Genomic DNA, 20,749 nt, shown 5'->3' on the forward strand with positions numbered 1-20,749 from the left:
AAAATGAAGAAATTACAGCAAAGTTGAAACAACACCAGACAAGATACATACATTGATCAAAAACAATGAGTCAAAAACAATAATTATACTAACATAAGATATAAATATGTATATAAATATACATGAAAACATGCATACAGGTATTTACAAGTATAGTCAATGTACAAACTGCGGTCTGAACGCAAACCGATCCAAATCAAGGTGATAAAATGATCAGTTGTTCTTCATCTAGTCCAGCAGTTTACTGGTGAAAAAGCAGCCATGTTTTGCTCAACCTGTTCATGGTGGTATTTTTGAAGATTTTCACATTTTCATAGTTCCTGGAGATGTAATCTGTCCATACACAGAGACAATATGAAAACAACTAACTTTTAGTTGATTGAAGTGAAGCATGAATTCAAGAAAACTCTATTGAAACCCTATGAGGCCTAGGGACTAGTTATTGACTTTTAACTGATTAACCATTATGGTTATTTATCATCTAGTCCTGGGGTCTTTAAAGTATGGGAGTATGAGTCCTATTGAAGATAACTTCAATAGGGCTCAAAACATACAAAATATACAAAAGGTTAAACTTTTATATTTTTATGAACCTAATACATGGAGAACAACAGAATGTCAGGGAAGGATGATGTTTTTACAAAGAGGACAACTGTCTATCTACTCATTATTTACTATCAAAGGAGAGCACACAAAAAATCAACCTCAGACCTGATCATTGTATATAGTTTTTTTTAAATCTACCTTATGACAGTATTGGCTGACAGCTGGGTCTGATATTTGTCTCCGCCCACATAAGAATATATTTATTACACACAACTCCAGTCACACAGTTGATTATTGTCTCCAACAAACAGCAAGAACATTGTTATTGTATAATGTAGAGTCAACCAGAAACCTCTTCAATGAAAGGACCACTGACCACAGAGGAATTCTCTCTTTAAGGTACATTTTTAGATATTTGAATTTAGGGTTTTTGAGATGCAAAACAGTATATTTTAGAGCCATAGATGAATTCTTTACCTTCAAAACATATTCCTAGATCTTGAGTTTCTCTGATATCTTATCTCAAAACATTTCTACTCATGAAAGTCTGTGTGTGTATGTGTGTGTGTGCATCTTTGTTTATCACTATTCTCAATGCTATACTGTTTAATTTTCAGACCCTCCAGGAAATTGTGATGTTGCGATCACAACTTTTAATACAACTCCAGGTAATTCCCACAAATTCTTTGCGGCCCTGCAATTCTGTCCAATCACCGCAACATTTACAATATTTTGACCAATCTGACTAATCCCACAGTATATCAGGTGTTGCAACAAATTCCGTGAACCATCAAACATTTTTTGGGTGTGATCACATGAACGGGTGTGTTTAATTATGTCCTGGCTGCTCTAGAAGGAAATCTGATTAAACCTCTGCTATTATATATGATCTTATATATGACAAAAATATCTAACTTTGGAAATGTTGCAAATTTTTGTCAACTGAGATGAACGATCTTGTCACAGGTTGGAAAAAAAAAAGCTAAAACTCTGCTCTGCTGATGATAATCTAATCCAGGGAGGGGAGAGTGAGCATAGTTGTTTGTATACAAGTCTCATGATTATACATACTGCAGCTTTAAAGTGCCCAGGATTGATACATTTATATAATAAATGAATCGTGGGTTTTCATACAATGTGTTAGCAACGTGTTTGTGTATCTTGTTGTATTGAAATTTGTATTAATGGATCGGGGCATTTTGAATTTCTGCAACACTGACACTGAAATAAAGTAGTAATTGCTAATCTCCTGCTATGTTCAGAAAGAAGCGCTCTGAAATGCTGAATAGAACCAAATAAAGACGACGTCTACAACCACAACAATGGTAAAAAAAATTCTGTTGTATTTTTCATCATAAATGTACATTTTTTTTTTTTCTTTCTCTGTAACATCTTTCCCTCCTCTCTCCCTTTTTTTTCTTCTTTTTTTAATAAAAAGGAATTAGAAGATGATTCTTCATCAGGTCTTGAGTCAAGGACATGTGGTAAGGAGTTCGGAGGACGAGGACCCAATCGCAGAGGTAAGGAGGAGGAAGACAGGTAAGACAGGAGTAGTGTCTGAAGGAATTAGAGAAAACTCGATCCATAGATGCTAAGAGACAACCAAAACCTATCAGGGCCACCACTCCCACAGGCAGATGTACAATGATCCAACAACAATCTAGGCTTTCCACGTAATCTAATAGATTACGCCCAACAACACAATATGCACAATTGTAGCATCACATTACACTTTCAACAAAATTATTAACTCTTACCCACCCCTTCCATTCTATCACCCTAACTCCCTCTTTCCTGTTTCTTTCCCCTCACCAAGATCTAACACAACATCTCTTTTTATATTCTCCATTTAGTTCTTTTTACCCGTCCTTAGGGAGGGCTGGTGATGGTTCCGATAATGCAATGAAATAAATGTATTTATTTCAATGCAATAATAAAACATGCAAAAAAAAAATCTGGGTATTTTAAAAATCTAGATATTTTTATCCAGATTACACTTTTTGAAAAACTGGGCTTTTCAAAGGGTTTTAATTATAATTTTTCTCTTATGTTCAGATAAGAATGAAGGCTTAATCGTCAAATTTCCTGCTACAACAGAGGTAAATAGCTTCTTTAAACATGTCACAAAATGTTACCAGTTTTCTCCCTGTATAAAAGGTAATTCTATATATTTGTGTCACACATCTATAAAGGGATTCAGCGCTGGAGATTCCTCTGCTAATCTTCATGTTGAAGACCCAGATGATCCTCTTTTACCTCCATCTTCAACCAGTGATGCTGACAGTCAAGTCATTGCTACAGATGTTAAAGGTCAGCTTGGTTTTATTCAGTTTAAACATGCAGAATTGTCTACATTTAATTTGCAGTGGTTGTTAAATATTTGGTTTCCTATCAAGTGAGACACAGCAGGCTGTAATGTCTGTGCATTATTTATTATAGACCAGCGCTGGGTGCTCGGCTGCTTGGGGCTTCCTCGGATGTGTGTGTGGGGGGCGGTGGCTGCCTATCAGCCTGGGATCTTGGGGGCATCTGGGGGGTTGCTCAGCTGTGGGGGGGGGGTTGCCTGGGGCTCCCTGGCCTCCGCTCTTTCTGCTGGCCTGGCTGCATCTGCGGGCCCAGGGCAGTTCCTGGGCTTGCAGTAGCGTTTTTATATTTTATAAAGACTGTGCTTTATAGAAGCACACAGTGAAAAACATCACCGTGAATTAATGCTCACTGCGGGCTGTGATTGGGGGAAACTCTCTTCCTTTCTTTTAGCTTTTATAGGAGGGGCGGGGCCAACAGTGAAAGTTGGTGACGTGCGATTATGGAATCAGAACAGTGTCATAATGAATGAACTCCTGCAGGGTTTTTCACAAATGCACATGCTTTGTGTGCATTTGTGAATCTGAAATACAACTTCGAAACAATCTGTTTCACAAATATATATTTTATGCAAAATTGTAATATAAATTCTGAAATGCACACGCTCTACTTCACAAATATTATTTTGAGGCACACTTGTAATATAAATCCACAGATAATGCACATTGCTGAATGTGCATTTACAAACTTCTTCTGTGCTGTGAAACCTCTGTATTTGTGAGAAAAATCTGTGCGATGAATTTTGAGACAGCCCTGACGTCGCGGGTCGACAAACGTCACCATTGGCTGATAAAACTGATTCATCAGCCAATCAGGTGTTTGCTTTCAGCCAATCATATGGCTTTTTACATTTTATCCACACTCTTGTTTGAACACTGCGTATGCGCACACATATCAGTAGCTCTACAATTGGTTTAAAAGTATGGAGAAAATGTAAGAAGTCATATGATTGACTGAAAGCAAACATACCTGATTGGCTGATGAATCTGTCAATCAGTTTTATCAGCCAATGGTGACGTTTGTTGACCCCTGACGTCAGGGCTGTCTCAAAATTCAACACACAAATTTCTCTCACAAATACACAGATGTTTCACAGCACAGAAGCAGTTTCTAAATGCACATTCAGCAATGTGCATTATCTGTGGATTTATATTACAAGTGTGCCTCAAAATAATATTTGTGAAGTGGGACATGTGCATTTCAGAATTTATATTACAATTTTGCATAAAATATATATTTGTGAAACAGATTGTGTGCATTTGTGAATCTGAAATACAACTGCGAAAAAAAGCATGTGCATTCGTGAAAAACCCTGCAGGAGTTCATTCATTATGATACTGTTCTGATTCCATACGCGATGGTCACAATTATCCATCTCAGCTAATAGCAAAATTCAACCCTGAGAGCGCAGTGACTAACATTTTACAACAAAATACGCTAAATGAAAATACTTTTATCAAATGTGAAAATTGGGACAAGGATTAATAAACAGCACTACTTAATACCCAAATGTATCAAAAAAAAAAGTCAGTTTGGGGTATAGTTACTCTTTAAGTAAAAGAAACATTAGTTAAAATGTATATATTATTGCCTCATATTTTTTTATTTAATTTTATTTTTAGAGACAAACCTGATGACCATTATGAAGGATCTTGGTTTGGAACGGCACAGCAAAGAGAAGCTATCACTCAGCAGAATACTTCAAATTGATGACAAGACATTAAATGAAGAACCAGAGAAAAGTAAATCAGACCTTCCATGGTATTTTATGAAGAAATTAATGATGGTTAATGTGACAGCAAGGAATATAAAACATGTGAAACAGTTCAGATCCAACAGTGATAATGCTTCAAAGACCACAGAAGTTGATTTTGAAGACCTGCTTGAAAACTGTAATTCAGAAGACATGGTAAATCCTCTAGATATGATCACTGCTCTCTTTCTGTGTTCTGATGGGTTTGTTCAGCAGGAAATGGCTCTAAAAATGTCAATGTGTCAGTTTTCTGTGCCTCTGCTGCTTCCTAGTTGTGACAATCAACAGTGCACATTGATGCTGTGGGCTATGAGAGACATTGTAAAGCAGTATAGACCTGAAGCTCTTTCAGAGTCCAAGGGTTTCACTGAAGAAAGAATAGTCCTCTCTAATCTACCAATGGTCTCCTTTGTGAGACTGGGTGAGTCCTCCATGTCAAAGTCAGAGACCCTGAACAAGCTGCTGAGTAACTCACAGCAGTACCATGACATCTTTGTTCACCACAACATGGAATGTGGCAACAGTCCACGAAGAATATCCAATGGGTTGACTGAAATTACTTGGTACCTTCCTTGTGGCAACAAAAACATTGATATTGTCAGTCAACCAGTGGCTGTGGCTAACCTTCGTGGAAGCATTGACTCTTTTGAAAAACAGTATGCATTCTTGTGTCAAACATCTGCAGCAGTTTTTGTGTTTCTTGACAAGTTAGATGCCAAATGTACCAGTAATCAGCTGTCAAACCAAACCAACAAGGCTCAGATTTTTTTGGTGGTTAACAATACGAACAAACATATTAATGCCAATGCTCTAAAGGAAGTGTCAAGGAAGTTAGGTCTGACTAAAAACAACATCATCATTCAGAACAAAGATGTAAATGATATAAGTTTTGTTAATTTTTTGAGGGCAGCAGTCAGTGAAGTGATTTCCAAGACAGAGAGAAAGATGAGTATCGAGCAGATGGCTGACATTGCCCATGAACTGGGAATCTGGGTCGATGAAGACTCTCCTGAGTGTCAAACAGCAAAACAACATGCTGATGCCATCACTGCAGACATTAAAGACCCTTTGACATTCAAAGAAGAGCATCTTCCATTACAAGGCCAAATATGGAAGGAACTGACAAGTCTAGAGAAAGAAGAGTTTCGCTTTCGAAAGATTGGATCTGAAAACATAGAAAAGTATAAAAGTGACCTGAAGGAAAAAAAAGAAAAACTGCGACAAAAACAAAACTCCTATGAAATGTCAAATGCTTTGACGTGTTTTATCAATGCATTATCGTTGCATCACAAAGAAAGGAGCTACTTCCTGAAGTGGATGAGGATGAACCTTGATAATATGTCTCGCATTAAACTGTCTGGACTCAGGGAACTCTACAAAAAAAAATGGAAGAGCTCTGAGAACAAAGAGGAGACCAAACAACTTGACCAACAACTGACCAACAGTTCACTGGGGATTGAACACTTTTTTCGTGAAATAGGTCAGATCTACGAAGCTTCACGGTTTCTTCCAGAAACAGATCCATCCAGACAACAACTGAATGAATTACCTGAACTCTGTGCACAGTTGTTACTGGATGGATTTCCTCTTGAACTTGTGGATGGAGATGCATCCAACATACCCCTTCAATGGGTCAGTGATGTTCTCTCTCAGCTTAATGACATGATTTCTCCAAAGAACAAAATCCTGGTGGTCTCAGTACTTGGAGTTCAGAGCACAGGGAAGTCCACTCTCCTTAACACCATGTTTGGAGTGCAGTTCGCAGTCAGCAGTGGTCGATGCACTCGAGGAGCCTTCATGTTGCTCATCAAAGTCCATGAAGAGTTTAATAGAGTCCTAAACTGTGACTTCATTGTGATCATTGACACTGAGGGCCTAAAGTCATCTGAATTTGCACAACTAGACAATAGCTATGAACATGACAATGAGCTTGCAACACTTGTTGTGGGGCTGAGTGATTTAACTATTGTAAACATTGCAACGGAGAATTTAACTGAAATGAAGAATATCCTTCAAATAGTGGTGCATGCATCTCTCAAGATGAAGGAGGTGGGAAAAAAGCCTAAATGTCACTTTGTTCAACAGAATGTGTCTGATATGTCAGCCCATGAGAAGAACTTACGAGACCGGAAACTTCTACAACAGCTGAATGAGATGACCCAGGCAGCAGCTAGAATGGAAAAGAAAGAAAAATACAAGAGCTTCACTGATGTGATGGACTATAATCCAGACACTGGGAACTGCTACATTCCTGGACTCTGGAATGGAAACCCACCAATGGCTCCAGTCAATGCAGGATACAGTGAAGCTGTATATGAGCTAAAGAAAAATATCATCCAACTCCTGGGAAAGTGCAGTTATTCAAAGAATGACATCATAGACTTCAGGGAGTGCATAAAAACATTGTGGAATGCAGTAAAGCCTGAAAACTTCATCTTTAGCTTCAGAAACAGCCTTGTAGCTGACACCTACATGATACTTTGTACAGAGTTTAACAAATGGGAATGGGAGTTCAAAAAGGAAATGTACATATGGGGCACAAATGCAGAGGCCAAAATATCCAACTTTGGAAATGTTGATTTAGAAGCTCAAACATCTGGGATGGATGAATTACTATCAAGTCTGAAAACTGAAGCTATCACAGTGCTTTGCAAATGGGAGAAAAAACTTGTGGAGAACCTAACACAGTACTTCACTCAAACTGAAGGTCATGTCCACCTGGTGGAAGGACATAGAGCAGAATTTGAAAACAGTACAAAGAGTCTAAAACGAGAATTGCAAAAATCTATCCTTTATCAGCTCTCAGCAGCAGCAAACATCAGACAGGGAATGGTGGAAATTAACCGGATTAAAGAAAACCACACCAAAGTAATTGAAAAAGCAGTGTGTGCACTGATTGATGAATGTCGAAAGAAAAAACACAACATTACTGATCAACAACTGGACAAAGAATTTGACAAGATGTGGAAAGAAACTGTGGAAAAAATACAATTTTCTGAACTGAAACCCACAGATATTTTTACCAAGGTATCCCATTGCCTCAGAAATAATATTTCACACAAAGGGAGCCATGCAAATGCACTGCTGAGTCAGAAAAGACTTGAAGATTGTGGACTGAAACCATTCAAATACAAACCTGAAGTAACGTGGTGGAACTTATTAGTAAACACATGGTTCAAAGGACAAGACCATATATCAGCTTTACAACAGAGAGCAGACAGCATCATTGAAGCTTGCACAATGTCTATAAATGAGGAAATGGCCAAAAAAAGTGACTACCATGATGCCTACACTCAGGAGATATTGAACATCATTGATGAACGTTTACAAAATGACAAAGATGTTCAGACAGACATTGTGTTTGAAGTTTATCTGAAACAGCACATCTGTGGATTTGCAGCCAGAAAATTTCAGGAACTGCATCAGAGTTTTCTTCAAACCAATGATCCATACAGATGTTTGATAAAAAACAAGGAAAAGTTTTGCGCAGATTTCAAAGACGTCTTCCATAAACGGGACCAGTGTCAGAAGAAGGCTGAAGAGTTTGCAGATCAGTGTCTGAAGCCTGCTGTGGAAGACCGTGTCAATCGTGTACTGGGCCTCAATATCACTGATGAGATGCTGAAATGTGAGGAGTTTAGCACACGAATCAACTTTCAGTATTCAATTTTACTGGATTTGATTTCAAAGAAAGATTTTACACACTATTATAACTACACCATGTGTTATGAAAGCTATACAAAAACCTGGATTCTCAAACAAATAGAGAAACATTTCTCAAGCAGTTTCAAGCTTTCTGAGTTTGAGGAGCGAGTTCTTACAACAAGCATCAACAACATCGATGATGCCATTCAAAAGTCCTTAAAGGAAAAAAAAGAAAACTTGAAGTCATTTGTTGATGATATGTGTCATGAACTTGCAGCTAAACTGGCCATTTCCCAAGATGCTCTTGGTGCTTTTATGATCCTGAACAATGCAAACCAGGAGCAATTTGCAGATTCACTCACAAAGTGTTTGAAGGATATAAAACAACATTTGAAGGACAAGTTCCAAAAGACAAACATTCAAACTAAGTTAAAGAATCTTCACATGAAGCCCCAGAATGAACTTTTCACCAGAGTGATTGGATGTGGTAAACAGTGTCCGTTCTGTAAAATGCCCTGTGATGCAGGAGGAAAAGCTCACACTGAACACTGGGCATCTTTGCATCGACCAAAAGGTCTGGGTAGATATAGGAGGGTTGCCACACAGAAACTTGTCACTGACATCTGCTCTTCTTCTGTGATCAGTGATGAAAAATTCTGTTGCCATCAAACAAATGACCAATATCACCCTTACAAGGATTACAAGAAGATTTTCCCAGACTGGAAAATTTCTCCAGATGTGAGTCTGGAGGCATCAGACTACTGGAAATATGTCATGACAACGTACAATGAAGACTTTGCTACAGCATATAATGCAAAACCAGCTGAAATTCCAAATTCCTGGAAAAGTATTTCATACAAACAGGCAGAAGAAAGTCTTAAAGAGTCATTTAGACTCAAGGATCCAGATTTACAACCACAAACAAACACCACGCTGAGACACTTTAAGGTGAGTCTGGTTTGGTAGACAAAGTCGCCCAAGATTTTGAAAAGGCTAATGCTAGATTCTGCCCAATGACTTATTCGGTTACAAATATATTTTACATTTTATAAAAGCTTCCCACACAAGAAAAAGACTATTAGTAAAACTATCGTGACTGTCTTGATTTGAAATTAAACTAAACAGAATTGTCAATAAGATATTTGATTTTCAATATTTGTTATCTTTGATTTACACTTTTGATTATCCTTATTTTGTAATCAGCACTGTTTCACATTATGTATCTTTAAGTTACAATCCTATTGCTCCTGAATCTTCACCTGTAAAACATTTTTTAATCTGTTGACTTAGAACTGATGGGATTTTTTTGGTGTTTGAGTTTGTTTAATGTTTGCATCATTCAATGTAACGTCATTATAATGAGCATGCGGTTTATTGATTAGCGATTTAATAAAATATATCTTCATTGGTTATATTTGTGCTTTTTTCCCCCCTAATCCTCCATCATACTTATAACCTGCCTAATCATGTAATGGTCACAAGGATCTGCAGGTGCAGATAAGTTTAGATTATATAATTTTTAGCAATTATATGCACTAACATTAGTTTAGCAAATACAAACCTTGTCTTTTCTTTTATTCTTTAAATGCTGCAGTTCAAATAACACACAACACACAAGTTAGAATACGAATGGTTTAAGGGACACAGTGATGCATTTGTTTTGACGATTTACTATTTAACATTTACTTTTCATTTGCTCAAGATTTTTTTGTAAGAAATAAAAGTGTAAACATCATTCTGCTTGTTAATAAATTACAAAGAGAAATAAATTATTAAAGGTCCCATATCATGCTATTTTTCACCCATCTCCATTTGTTCTAAGAACCCCAAGAGTTTTAGCCTCTGAAAAGACACTTTCTGAGCAACTCTACACAAAAAGGCTGATTTGCGGCCTACTTATGCATATTCATGAGTGGGCATGTCTATAGACGTGACACTGACTTCATCCTCCCCGCACGGTGACGTAGGGCCAGAAGACGGCCCGCACTCCTCCACCCTCTAACTAACGATTGAGGGAATCAATGAAAAAAACACTTTGGACATGTGTATGAAGCCCAAAGAAAGAAAAGTCGATTTAGCATAACATTGGCCCTTTAAAGTCTATGAACATACAAAAACCTATTTTAAAATGCAAGTCTTTTTATTCATGACTATACTGTATATACTATACTGAAGCATTAATACAAATTATATATATATATATATATAAAAAATGGATTTTTTAAAGACATTTGCTCTGAATAGTTTTAACTTTGCTCTCTGACAAGATAAATAAGAGATAAATTACAAACTAACAATTCAATTCTGCTGCTGTACAAAACCAAAATTCCCCACTGATGTCTTAGAAAACGTCTCCACATCTTTATCAGCTTTTGTTCAAATCAATAGAATGTAATGAAGATTAATATTTTTTGTGGAAAAATTGTGAACTTTACCATGACAGAATAAATAAAAAGAAATCAAATGAAAATGAAAAAAGATTAATCTCTTGTAGGAGGATGAGTTATTATGAATGGATTATATAACTAAGAATATTAATTATGATTATTATTACTTCAAATTTTGCGGGGTGCCACTCCTTTTAACAGGAGAAATATGTCTAAGTTTTTAGACTAAACTCATCAATGTGAAACCAGGGGAAAGTGAATTCTAACAGCAACATCTACACCATAATCACAGCTTTAATGAATCAGAGGAATCAAAGATTATGTTTAACCTTTTATTCACAATTCAACAATTAACACAGTCAAATATCAATTGAAATGGGATAATTAAATCATGATAAAATGCATTTCTAGGCTAATAAAAGTGAGGATTAAATGTAATAATGTGAAATCACTATTCTAGGAGAATGCTAGTTTACTATATATTGAATAAAAATGCAGGATACATATTCGAATAATAAGATTATAAAATCAAAGAATAAAATCATAAAACAAAGGGGAAGACAGACAGGGGAGACGAACAGACATGTGGAACATGTTGTGAGTGTGTGTAAGTGTGTAGTTATGGAAGTATGTATGTGATCTATTGTGGATGAAGTTTGCTGATGAAAGTTCGTTCTGGTACCTTAAAGATGATGTCAGGGTTGGACCTGGATGTGCTGTTTGAAGAAATGCAGTAGGACGTGCCACCGTTGAGTTCTGTTGCGTTTCAACAGAGTATAGCCCCTTCAGCCGTTCCAGGTGGTTCTGGCCTTCGCAGCTGGGTTAGAGAAGGGCTCGTGGCTATCCCCAAAGGGTCACAGGCCGGGCTTCTTTTTCAGCTGTTACGCACGTCACTAGATGCTGGATTCGTCCGAACCAAGCAGCTGTTGATTCTAAAAATCTAACTGTTTAAACTAAAAATAAAATGAAATAAATGAAAAGATGGGGAAGGGAAACGCGTTGAGCATGAAACGTCAGCGTCCCAAAACTGAAGTTAGGAGCGGCTTTTCTCTTCCTTTTAAAAGCTTATCTTTGGGACTTGCCTCCCAAGAGGGAAGCTTTGTTGATTGGTTTAAAGTTGCCAGCATCTCAGCTGGCTGCCTTTGGGTGTGTGTTTATGTGAGACAAAGACAAACAGGAGGGATGATTCCTAGATTTACACATAAACCATAATAATGAGTTCAGCAATTTCAAATAATCTTTTCAACATCATATCTTGAAATATCATGTATTACGAAAAAGTTTGATACCAAACACGACTGGAAAATAGCCTAGGATCACTTTAGGAACCGGTTAATGAATGTTACTTGTAATTACTCATAAACATAAATGTCAAAAATCATGTTATGCCTCTTCTTTACTATATGGTTACAGTAGATACCTTAAACTAACTTTTGTGATGTTTTCTGGTATTTTAAGCACTTTTTAAATGATGAAACATTTAAAATAGCATTCTGTGGGTATTAAATTATCTGAAAAGAGTGGAATAGGACACACAATACTTGCAATTTCAATTTCTGCAGAAACCATTCCAATAATGTTTTCATTTGTGACTTTTCAAACATAATACAATATTTTTGTTCTCCCTTCTTCACTGGGGACACATCTGAGAGAAGGCCTGGGCAGTGTCCGTGTGTGACATCTCACCACAGGGGTTCAGGGGTCATTGGGACAGTTCTGTGATCTTACAGCATCCCAAAAGTATCTGTTTGTAAAGGAGGGAGAAGACGGATGTTCTTCCCCCGTGTGGAGTCGTAAAAAGAGTTCGTACTGAACATTTCAAAGTGTTGGTCCAGTCTTGTCGGCTGCGTTATTGAGTTCAAAAGGCCGCATAGTGGGGTTAGCTATGCACCTCGGAGTTGCCGGGGGTAGTTGTGTTGTAAACAGTTCGTGATAAAGAAACAGGCTCCTTGGTTAATTCCTGTTAGAAAGAGGGTCTTTAGGCTTGATGTGGTTTGGTTCCCTACACTCTGAAACTTTGACTTATGTAATAGAGTAGATTAATGCACTTTTTATTCTGACTGATAGTCTGAATATTTATATGTGATGTAATGAGGACTTCTTTTTCTAGTTGATGGAACTGCCCTTCATATAGACATGTTGCTTGGAGGATCTCCTCTACCTAATGTTCCCTGCAGAGCAGAAACAGACAGTGATGACAGCAGTGAAAACCCTTCTCTGCTGGACTAAACAATAATATAATAAGTGACTGATGATTTTTCATATTTTGGGGATTTGATTAAATTAAGTGAAGAAATCCTCTGATATGATGGTCTTAGAGTAAAGTTAGAGCCAACAGATTTCATCAGAAACAATATACACAGGTAACCTGTACAGATCAACTAGAACCATGAACAAAGACAGGAGAATTAGATGGATTTTGTGTTTGAGAAGATAAAAAGTAAAGTTCACATTTCATTACAAATACAGTGCCTTGCGAAAGTATTCGGCCCCCTTAAACTTTTCGACCTTTTGCCACATTTCAGCCTTCAAACATAAAGATATAAAACTGTAATTTTTTTGTGAAGAATCAACAACAAGTGAGACACAATCTTGAAGTGAAACAAAATTTATTGGACATGTCAAACTATTTTAACAAATAAAAAACTGAAAAATTGGGCGTGCAAAATTATTCAGCCCCTTTACTTTCAGTGCAGCAAACTCTCTCCAAATGTTCAGTGAGGATCTCTGAATGATCCAATGTTGACCTAAATGACTAATGATGATAAATAGAATCCACCTGTGTGTAATCAAGTCTCCGTATAAATGCACCTGCTCTGTGATAGTCTCAGAGGTCAGTTTAAAGCGCAGAGAGCATCATGAAGACCAAGGAACACACCAGGCAGGTCAGAAATACTGTTGTAGAGAAGTTTAAAGCCGGATTTGGATACAAAAAGATTTCCCAAGCTTTAAACATCCCAAGGAGCACTGTGCAAGCAATAATATTGAAATAGAAGGAGTATCAGACCACTGCAAATCTACAAAGACCCGGCCGTCCCTCTAAACTTTCAGCTCACACAAGGAGAAAACTGATCAGAGATGCTGCCAAGAGGCCCATGATCACTCTGGATGAACTGCAGAAATGTACAGCTGAGGTGGGAGACTCTGTCCACAGGACAACAATCAGTCGTATACTGCACAACTCTGGCCTTTATGGAAGAGTGGCAAGAAAAAAGCCATTTATTAAACATATCCATAAAAAGTGTCGTTTAAAGTTTGCCACAAGCCACCTGGGAGACACACCAAACATGTGGAAGAAGGTGCTCTGGTCGGACAAAACCAAAATCAAACTTTTTGGCAACAATGCAAAACGTTATGTTTGGCGTAAACGCAACACAGCTCATCACCCTGAACACACCATCCCCACTGTCAAACATGGTGGTGGCAGCATCATGGTTTGGGCCTGCTTTTCTTCAGCAGGGACAGGGAAGATGGTTAAAAGTGATGGGAAGATGGATGGAGCCAAATACAGGACCATTCTGGAAGAAAACCTGATGGAGTCTGCAAAACACCTGAGACTGGGACGGAGATTTGTTTTCCAACAAGACAATCATCCAAAACATAAAGCAAAATCTACAATGGAGTGGTTCACAAATAAACATATCCAGGTGTTAGAATGACCAAGTCAAAGTCCAGACCTGAATCCAATCGAGAATCTGTGGAAACAACTGAAAACTGCTGTTCACAAACGCTGTCCATCCAACGTCACTGAGCTCGAGCTGTTTTGCAAGGAGGAATGGGCAAATATTCCAGTCTCTCAATGTGCAAAACTGATAGAGACATACCCCAAGTGACTTACAGCAGTTATCGCAGTAAAAGGTGGCGCTACAAAGTATTAACTTGAGGGGGCTGAATAATTTTGCACGTCCAATTTTTCAGTTTTTTATTTGTTAAAAATGTTTGAAATATCCAATAAATTTTGTTTCACTTCATGATTGTGTCCCACTTGTTGATTCTTCACAAAAAATTACAGTTTTACATCTTTATGTTTGAAGCCTGAAATGTGGCAAAAGTTCGAAAAGTTCAAGGGGGCCGAATGCTTTCGAAAGGCACTGTATATCCTGGGTGACATCTCCAGTGATGTCACTGGTGATGTCACTAGGTGAGACCAAGTAGGAGGGGTGGGAGGTAAAATGATGTTTCAATGAGTAATTGATAAAAGTTATTTAAATAAGCAAGGTTATAGAGGTGTATTAATTGATTCCCACACAGGGGCGCTGTCATACATTTTGTAAAATAATTAAAGGGAAGCACTGAAAATACAATAAAATTAATTTAGATTCATTTATTTGCTCTGTATTCCAAAACAATCTCTCTCTTTAGAAACAAAAAATACTTATGTTACATTTTATGGGAATATTTATTTATTTTTTGTATTTCAGTAGAAAGCGAAACATTTCAGACCCAAAATATATTTTGTGTTTTATTTAGGGGTAGAAATCATTTTAAAATAAATATTGATTACTAGCGTTTTTCAAATTTCAGAACAATTTTTATTCTTTAATGTATTTTTTCTCCCTAATAATAGATTAATTCAACACAGCTGCTCCCCTCCTTCCTCAGGGGGGTTCACAATAGTACACACTACAGGTGGTGAGAGAGGGAGAGAGAGAGAGAGAGAGAGAGAGAGAGAGAGAGAGAGAGAAATTAATAAAGTCTCAGTCTTGGTTCCACTCCAGAAATGATAAAAACTAGAGAAATAAATCTATTCAAGAACCACTAAATCAGTCTTTTTCAACCTTGGGGTTGGGACTGGAATTTAAATGGGATTGCTTCAAATTTCTGAAAAATCTAAATCATTTTTTAAATTATAACAATCTGAAACAACTACATTTCATTTTGTGAATCTAGTTCAACTAAAATGCATCCTCACTAATAATCTGTGCTCAAACATGACTAAAAATTAATTCTCGAATAAAATGTCTTTGTTGCCAAACATTCTTGATTTCAAAATGGGGTCACAATCCAAAAAAGCTTGGGAACCACTGAACTAAACACTGATTCTTTCCACTTATTTACAAATAAGAGAGAGAGGGTACTAGAGCCAAAACAGTTAGAGAACCACTGCTTTAGGGTGTTCTGAACATGAAATCACATGTTAACATTGCATAAATTGGGATTAACATGTTGTTTTGGCATAAAGTTTAGGGATACCCTTCTATGTGGAATCAGTGTTTCTCAATCCATTTTCGCGTTTAACATTTTAGTAAATCTGCAACAACGAATCGATAAAATTGTTGTCAACAAATTTCATCATCGATTCGTTGCGTTGTGCGATTAATGTGTCACTGACCGTGACGTGAAGCCGTTTTCTTCACCTCTAGAGCTTCGTCAATAGTTTTTTCTTATGCTGAGCGAGTCAACAGATCAAGTTGGATGCAGAGTGATATGGAGGACAAAGTTTGGCCTAAGTTCTCAAACGTGCTTGAGAATAAAGGAGCTCAACAGCAGGTAAATCACTACAACATCCAACATTTGTTCTGTTTGGAAGAAACAAAACGTATCGTTAGCCTCTCTGGTAGCTCGTCTGATGCTAGCGTGTGTGCACACAAATGTTTGTGTGCATGTCTGTGCGCGCTTGTGTTTGTGTGCACACACAAGTGTTCGAGTGTGTGTGCTTGTTTGTGTGACTTGCATGATGTGCGCGTGTTTGTGTGCACGTGTGTTTGTGTGTGAGAGATACTTCTTTATTTTAGTTTCTTCAGCTTAAGCAGGTTTTATGTATAAATTTAAATTGTACACAATGATGGTAATAGTTTAAAGATAAAGCCTCAAGTTTTAATATTTTGACCTAAAGTGTCAGTGAGGACACTGAGGCTGGATTCATTGCATTTAAACAGGGGTTAATATAACTTATTATATATATATATATATATATATATATATATATATATATATATATATATATATATATATATATATATATATATATATATATATATGTCAGTCTATGTGTGTGTTTTGCTCTTTGGCCTAACCTTAACCAAATACTGTAAATAAAACAAGTTCATTATTGAAATGTGTAAGGTTTTTATTGATTTCTTGTTTTTGTTACCTTGTAGAATGTTAAAGTAATGTTTTATTTCAATGTGAAATACTGTGATTTTAGATTCTGTTTTAGTCCATATAGATTTATGAATGAAATATGTTTTAATTTACTATTTACATTTTCTCTAGAGTATAATAGAGCTGCAGCCTTCTTTTTTATCCTTATTTTGTCACTCTGCAGGTTTTTATTAAATATATTTTCAACATCCATCAAAAACAGTCAAACACACAAACAGAGGTGAGTTATTGATTCTGGGAACAAGTTAAAAAAGGCACAATTTTAAATACAGGTTGGTTGGGTTTTTACCAGTCTTATATTAAGTTACTGCTAACCATCTTTATGTAACATTTCCGGTTATAAAACATCTTTAACTGCAGAAACCCACAGGCTGCTTCCGTTGTGAAATACCCAGCATGACACTACATCCTGTCACTGAACCAATCCAACCAACCAGCAGCCTGATTAAACACATTTAATTCATACTAACAACTTAGAACTACTGCTCAAACATAACCCATACCAACACTACGTTATAATAGTACAAAGAAACATGCTTTCAATCAGACATGACACATGTAGAACTGACGCACAGAGCCAGGCCCACCACCATGAACGTACCAATCACACCACCATCACACAGGCTCGTGCCTTCATAATGTTCTAAATAGTCAAATTTATAACACAGTACTTATAAGCAAAGTGACGTGAAAAATGTGTCTATTTTCATAAAAAACTGTACAGAAAATAAATGCTTCTTTCTAAATAAATGAATAACTGTTTCCTGGAAATGATCAGATTTCCTGTCTGGGTTCTGTAAAAGTGAAAGTTAGAGAAAAGCAGCAGCAGCTCACTGAGCGCTCCCATTGCTGTTGAGTTGCTGAGAAATACAGAGGAATGACTTTTTCCTCCAAAAACCACTTTCAACAGAATAACTTTATATTTTACAATGAATGGATCTCCTTTACAAGGTGAGTATCTATAGCTGACCATTACTTTCAGCACAAAGTCTGCAGTCTTTGGTTTTTCTCAGGACAATATATACAATTTTTCATTTTTAACTAATAATTATAAGTTTGGAACATAACACGTTTTGGAGAGGAAGTATTAAAAGTTTCTGAGTGTTATCTATGTCACCTGATATGTCTAATGTAAGATGGTAGACGGACGTGGTTGTCGGTAGTGTTCTGTTACTCTTATTAAAGTAGGACTAGTTAAAACTGTTCCAAATTTATCAATTTGGTTAGTAAACCATGTTTAGTGATTCTTTAACATTTGAGTTAAAAAAAAACTTTTTTTTTTCAAAAGAACTGACTTCCTCTATTTTTAGTTTTCTGATAATAGTTAGTTGTTAATTAGTTTGTGTGTATATTAAACATTTGTAACCACTTACTCAGATATATTTGATTGGCTCAGGATACATTTTTGTCTTATTGATGCAAATATAAATCAGTTTAATCATAGTTTCAGTGATCCTGTCTTTGGAAACAATACATAAAATGAGTATCTTTATATAGAAACTAGTGTCAACATGTTTTAGTACAGAAAAAAAAAAAAAAAAAAAAAAAAAAAAACATCAACATGGGTACAGAAGCACACTGCACAGGGTACTGGAAAAGGTTTAACAATAAATTTAAAAATAATCAAGAAATGTTCCTAGTTCCTTTTTAGGCTATTTTTTAGACGAATTCACAACAGAATAACAGTGCTATTGCTCAATAAAATACTACATTTTCTTGTAATTTATTGAAACAGGATTATTTTATGATGTAGAGGCCATTTTATCACACTTCAGACAATAGGAGACAATAATTAGTTACATTTCACACAGAAGAATATATTAACTTAATTAATTGCAGCTTTTTACTGTCAAATATCAACCTCAACATTCCCCAAGAGACAAAAAAATGTCTGTCCACCTGACAAATTGTGAACAAAAGTGAGAATTTTTAAGCATTTTATTATAAAAATCACTGCCTCAAAAAATGCTTGACAAACTTGACAAATTTTAATGGTCGATCACGTCCAGGGTTGGTGTCAATTACATTTTTCAGTTACAATTACATCTTAAATTATCCATGTTTAATTACAATTCAATTAAGATTACACTTACCAGCATTTTTACATTTACAATTACAATTTTATCCTCAGAAAGTCAATTCCAATTACATTCTCTACTAAAGTTCAATTAAAATTAATCACAGTTACTGATCCTGAAATAAATAACCTAATAAAAGTTAATCTTCCTCATGTGTTAGCTTTCTGTTAGCATCTCTTATAATAACGGGTCCTAAATCAGCTGTAAAATACACTAATAACATATATCTGTCATCTAACTTCTTTTCTATCTATTGGTTACCTTGTTAGGCTTCCTAATCAGTGAAAATATAGGTTTGAATATTTTTGGTTTGAGCCTTTTTTGTGTCAGTCTTCCCCTCAATTTCATTTTTTTCAAATGGCAAAATGTGGAAAACCTTGATATGAAGCATTTAAATTGTTAACTACACATGTGTAGAACTGTACATAGAACTGTAACATGATTTACCCAGTTTTGTGTTAAATTATAATTAACAATTTTTATAGAATTTTTATGGCAATAACAATTACAATGTAAATCTGAACTTAATTACAATTTCATTAAGATTACAACAGCAATGACAATATAATACAGCCTAATTGCAATCAAAAGGATTGCCTGTCTTTTTACTTTTAGAGAGAAGTTGACTGAGGATTCTGGATTGAAGGTGTGATGGCTGAAGCTGAGACAACTATGGAGGTTTGTTACAACACAGAAGATATTCACAAAACACACTTCTGTTCTAAAAACATATAGCGTATTTTCTGGGGTGCAGAGCGCACTGCTATATTAGTCAGTCCAGAAACTTCTATTTATTACCAGTATTGGCTTTTTTAATCAAACACTTTATTTTAAGCAAGAAAAATGATAACAACTATTTAACAGTATGATTTCTGCACACATCTATTCCCATTGGGAGTCAGACACCATCCTTTGAGTGCGTCACTTTTCCCACAACTTCTGAAGCTTGTTATTGAACATTTGGTTCATGGAGATGTAGGCTTTATAGCGGCTGTGCTAGTTTAATCGTCCCATCAGGGGTAACGTCGGTAACACAGTTAAGCCTCCGACAGCTCATTTCACTGAACAACTGAAAAATCTACACAGAGCATTCTGCTGTATTGGCCTCAACCTGAAATAAAAAAAAAGTATATATATAGAGAGAGCCCTGTACGATGGAAAACATGGTATTAAGTTACAGAAAATTTCCTATTGTTCTACAGGGAATCCTGAATGTGGAAGAAGCAGTGGATCCTTCATTACCACAGCCTTCTGCCACTAACACAGCTGGTACATGTAAACTTTATGTCATGCAGTGTTTAAGCAGATCTTTAGTTATTAGAATGTTATGAACATCCAAACTAATACAGATTTATCCTCAGCTTGCAGCCCAAAAGACAAGACTTCAGAGGACACGATGGACAGTGAGTTTTCATCTCTGTATTTGGATGCTGTTGCTGATACACACAGTATTCAGTTTGAAGTGTATAGGGGAAGGTACTTAAACTAAGAGTGATGAAAATTATAATATTAATTTAAATTAATATTAAATTCATTTTTGCCAAGAGGTGCCACTTAAGATTGGGTTTAAAGTGTTTTAAGTCACTTAATTAGTTATTAATACCTTGTCATCCAAGGTTGTGAACTCTTGTCAAGACTATCTACTCTCCAATAACAAACCACTGTGGAGGATGAGACAGACCAGAGGAGTTGAGTTTTTATTTTTAATTGCCTCCAACAGCAGGACAGCTGTTAAACAATTCTCCATTGCGTCACCGCACTTCCTCTTTTAACCCCTCCCAGCTAACCACACACCACCACACGTCACTGATACACCCACTCCATTCTGGTTGAGAGAACCCCCCCCCCCCCCCCCCCCCCCCCCCCCCCCC

At 36.4% G+C, this 20,749-nt stretch overlaps 1 protein-coding gene and 1 long non-coding RNA gene across 3 annotated transcripts in view; both read left to right on the top strand.

The window, feature by feature from the left end:
• LOC114480636 (interferon-induced very large GTPase 1-like) overlaps window positions 1–20,749 on the top strand; it is a 691,281-nt gene that overhangs the window by 429,061 nt on the left and 241,471 nt on the right. Inside the window, exons 30-31 of one of the 2 annotated variants that reach the window (XM_028474955.1) lie at window positions 2,739–2,856; window positions 4,533–7,805. In XM_028474955.1, the coding sequence (XP_028330756.1) occupies window positions 2,739–2,856; window positions 4,533–7,805 (3,391 nt within the window). The remainder of the gene's footprint in view (window positions 1–2,738; window positions 2,857–4,532; window positions 7,806–20,749) is intronic. The other variant, XM_028474951.1, reaches the window with a different exon arrangement.
• LOC114480644 (uncharacterized) lies at window positions 820–2,586 on the top strand. Its single transcript, XR_003676142.1, has 4 exons — window positions 820–945; window positions 1,164–1,214; window positions 1,809–1,871; window positions 1,985–2,586. It is a non-coding gene; the product is annotated as an uncharacterized LOC114480644 (long non-coding RNA).

The sequence above is a fragment of the Gouania willdenowi genome, chromosome 18, assembly GCF_900634775.1.
Source record: "Gouania willdenowi chromosome 18, fGouWil2.1, whole genome shotgun sequence".
Taxonomy (NCBI): domain Eukaryota; kingdom Metazoa; phylum Chordata; class Actinopteri; order Blenniiformes; family Gobiesocidae; genus Gouania; species Gouania willdenowi.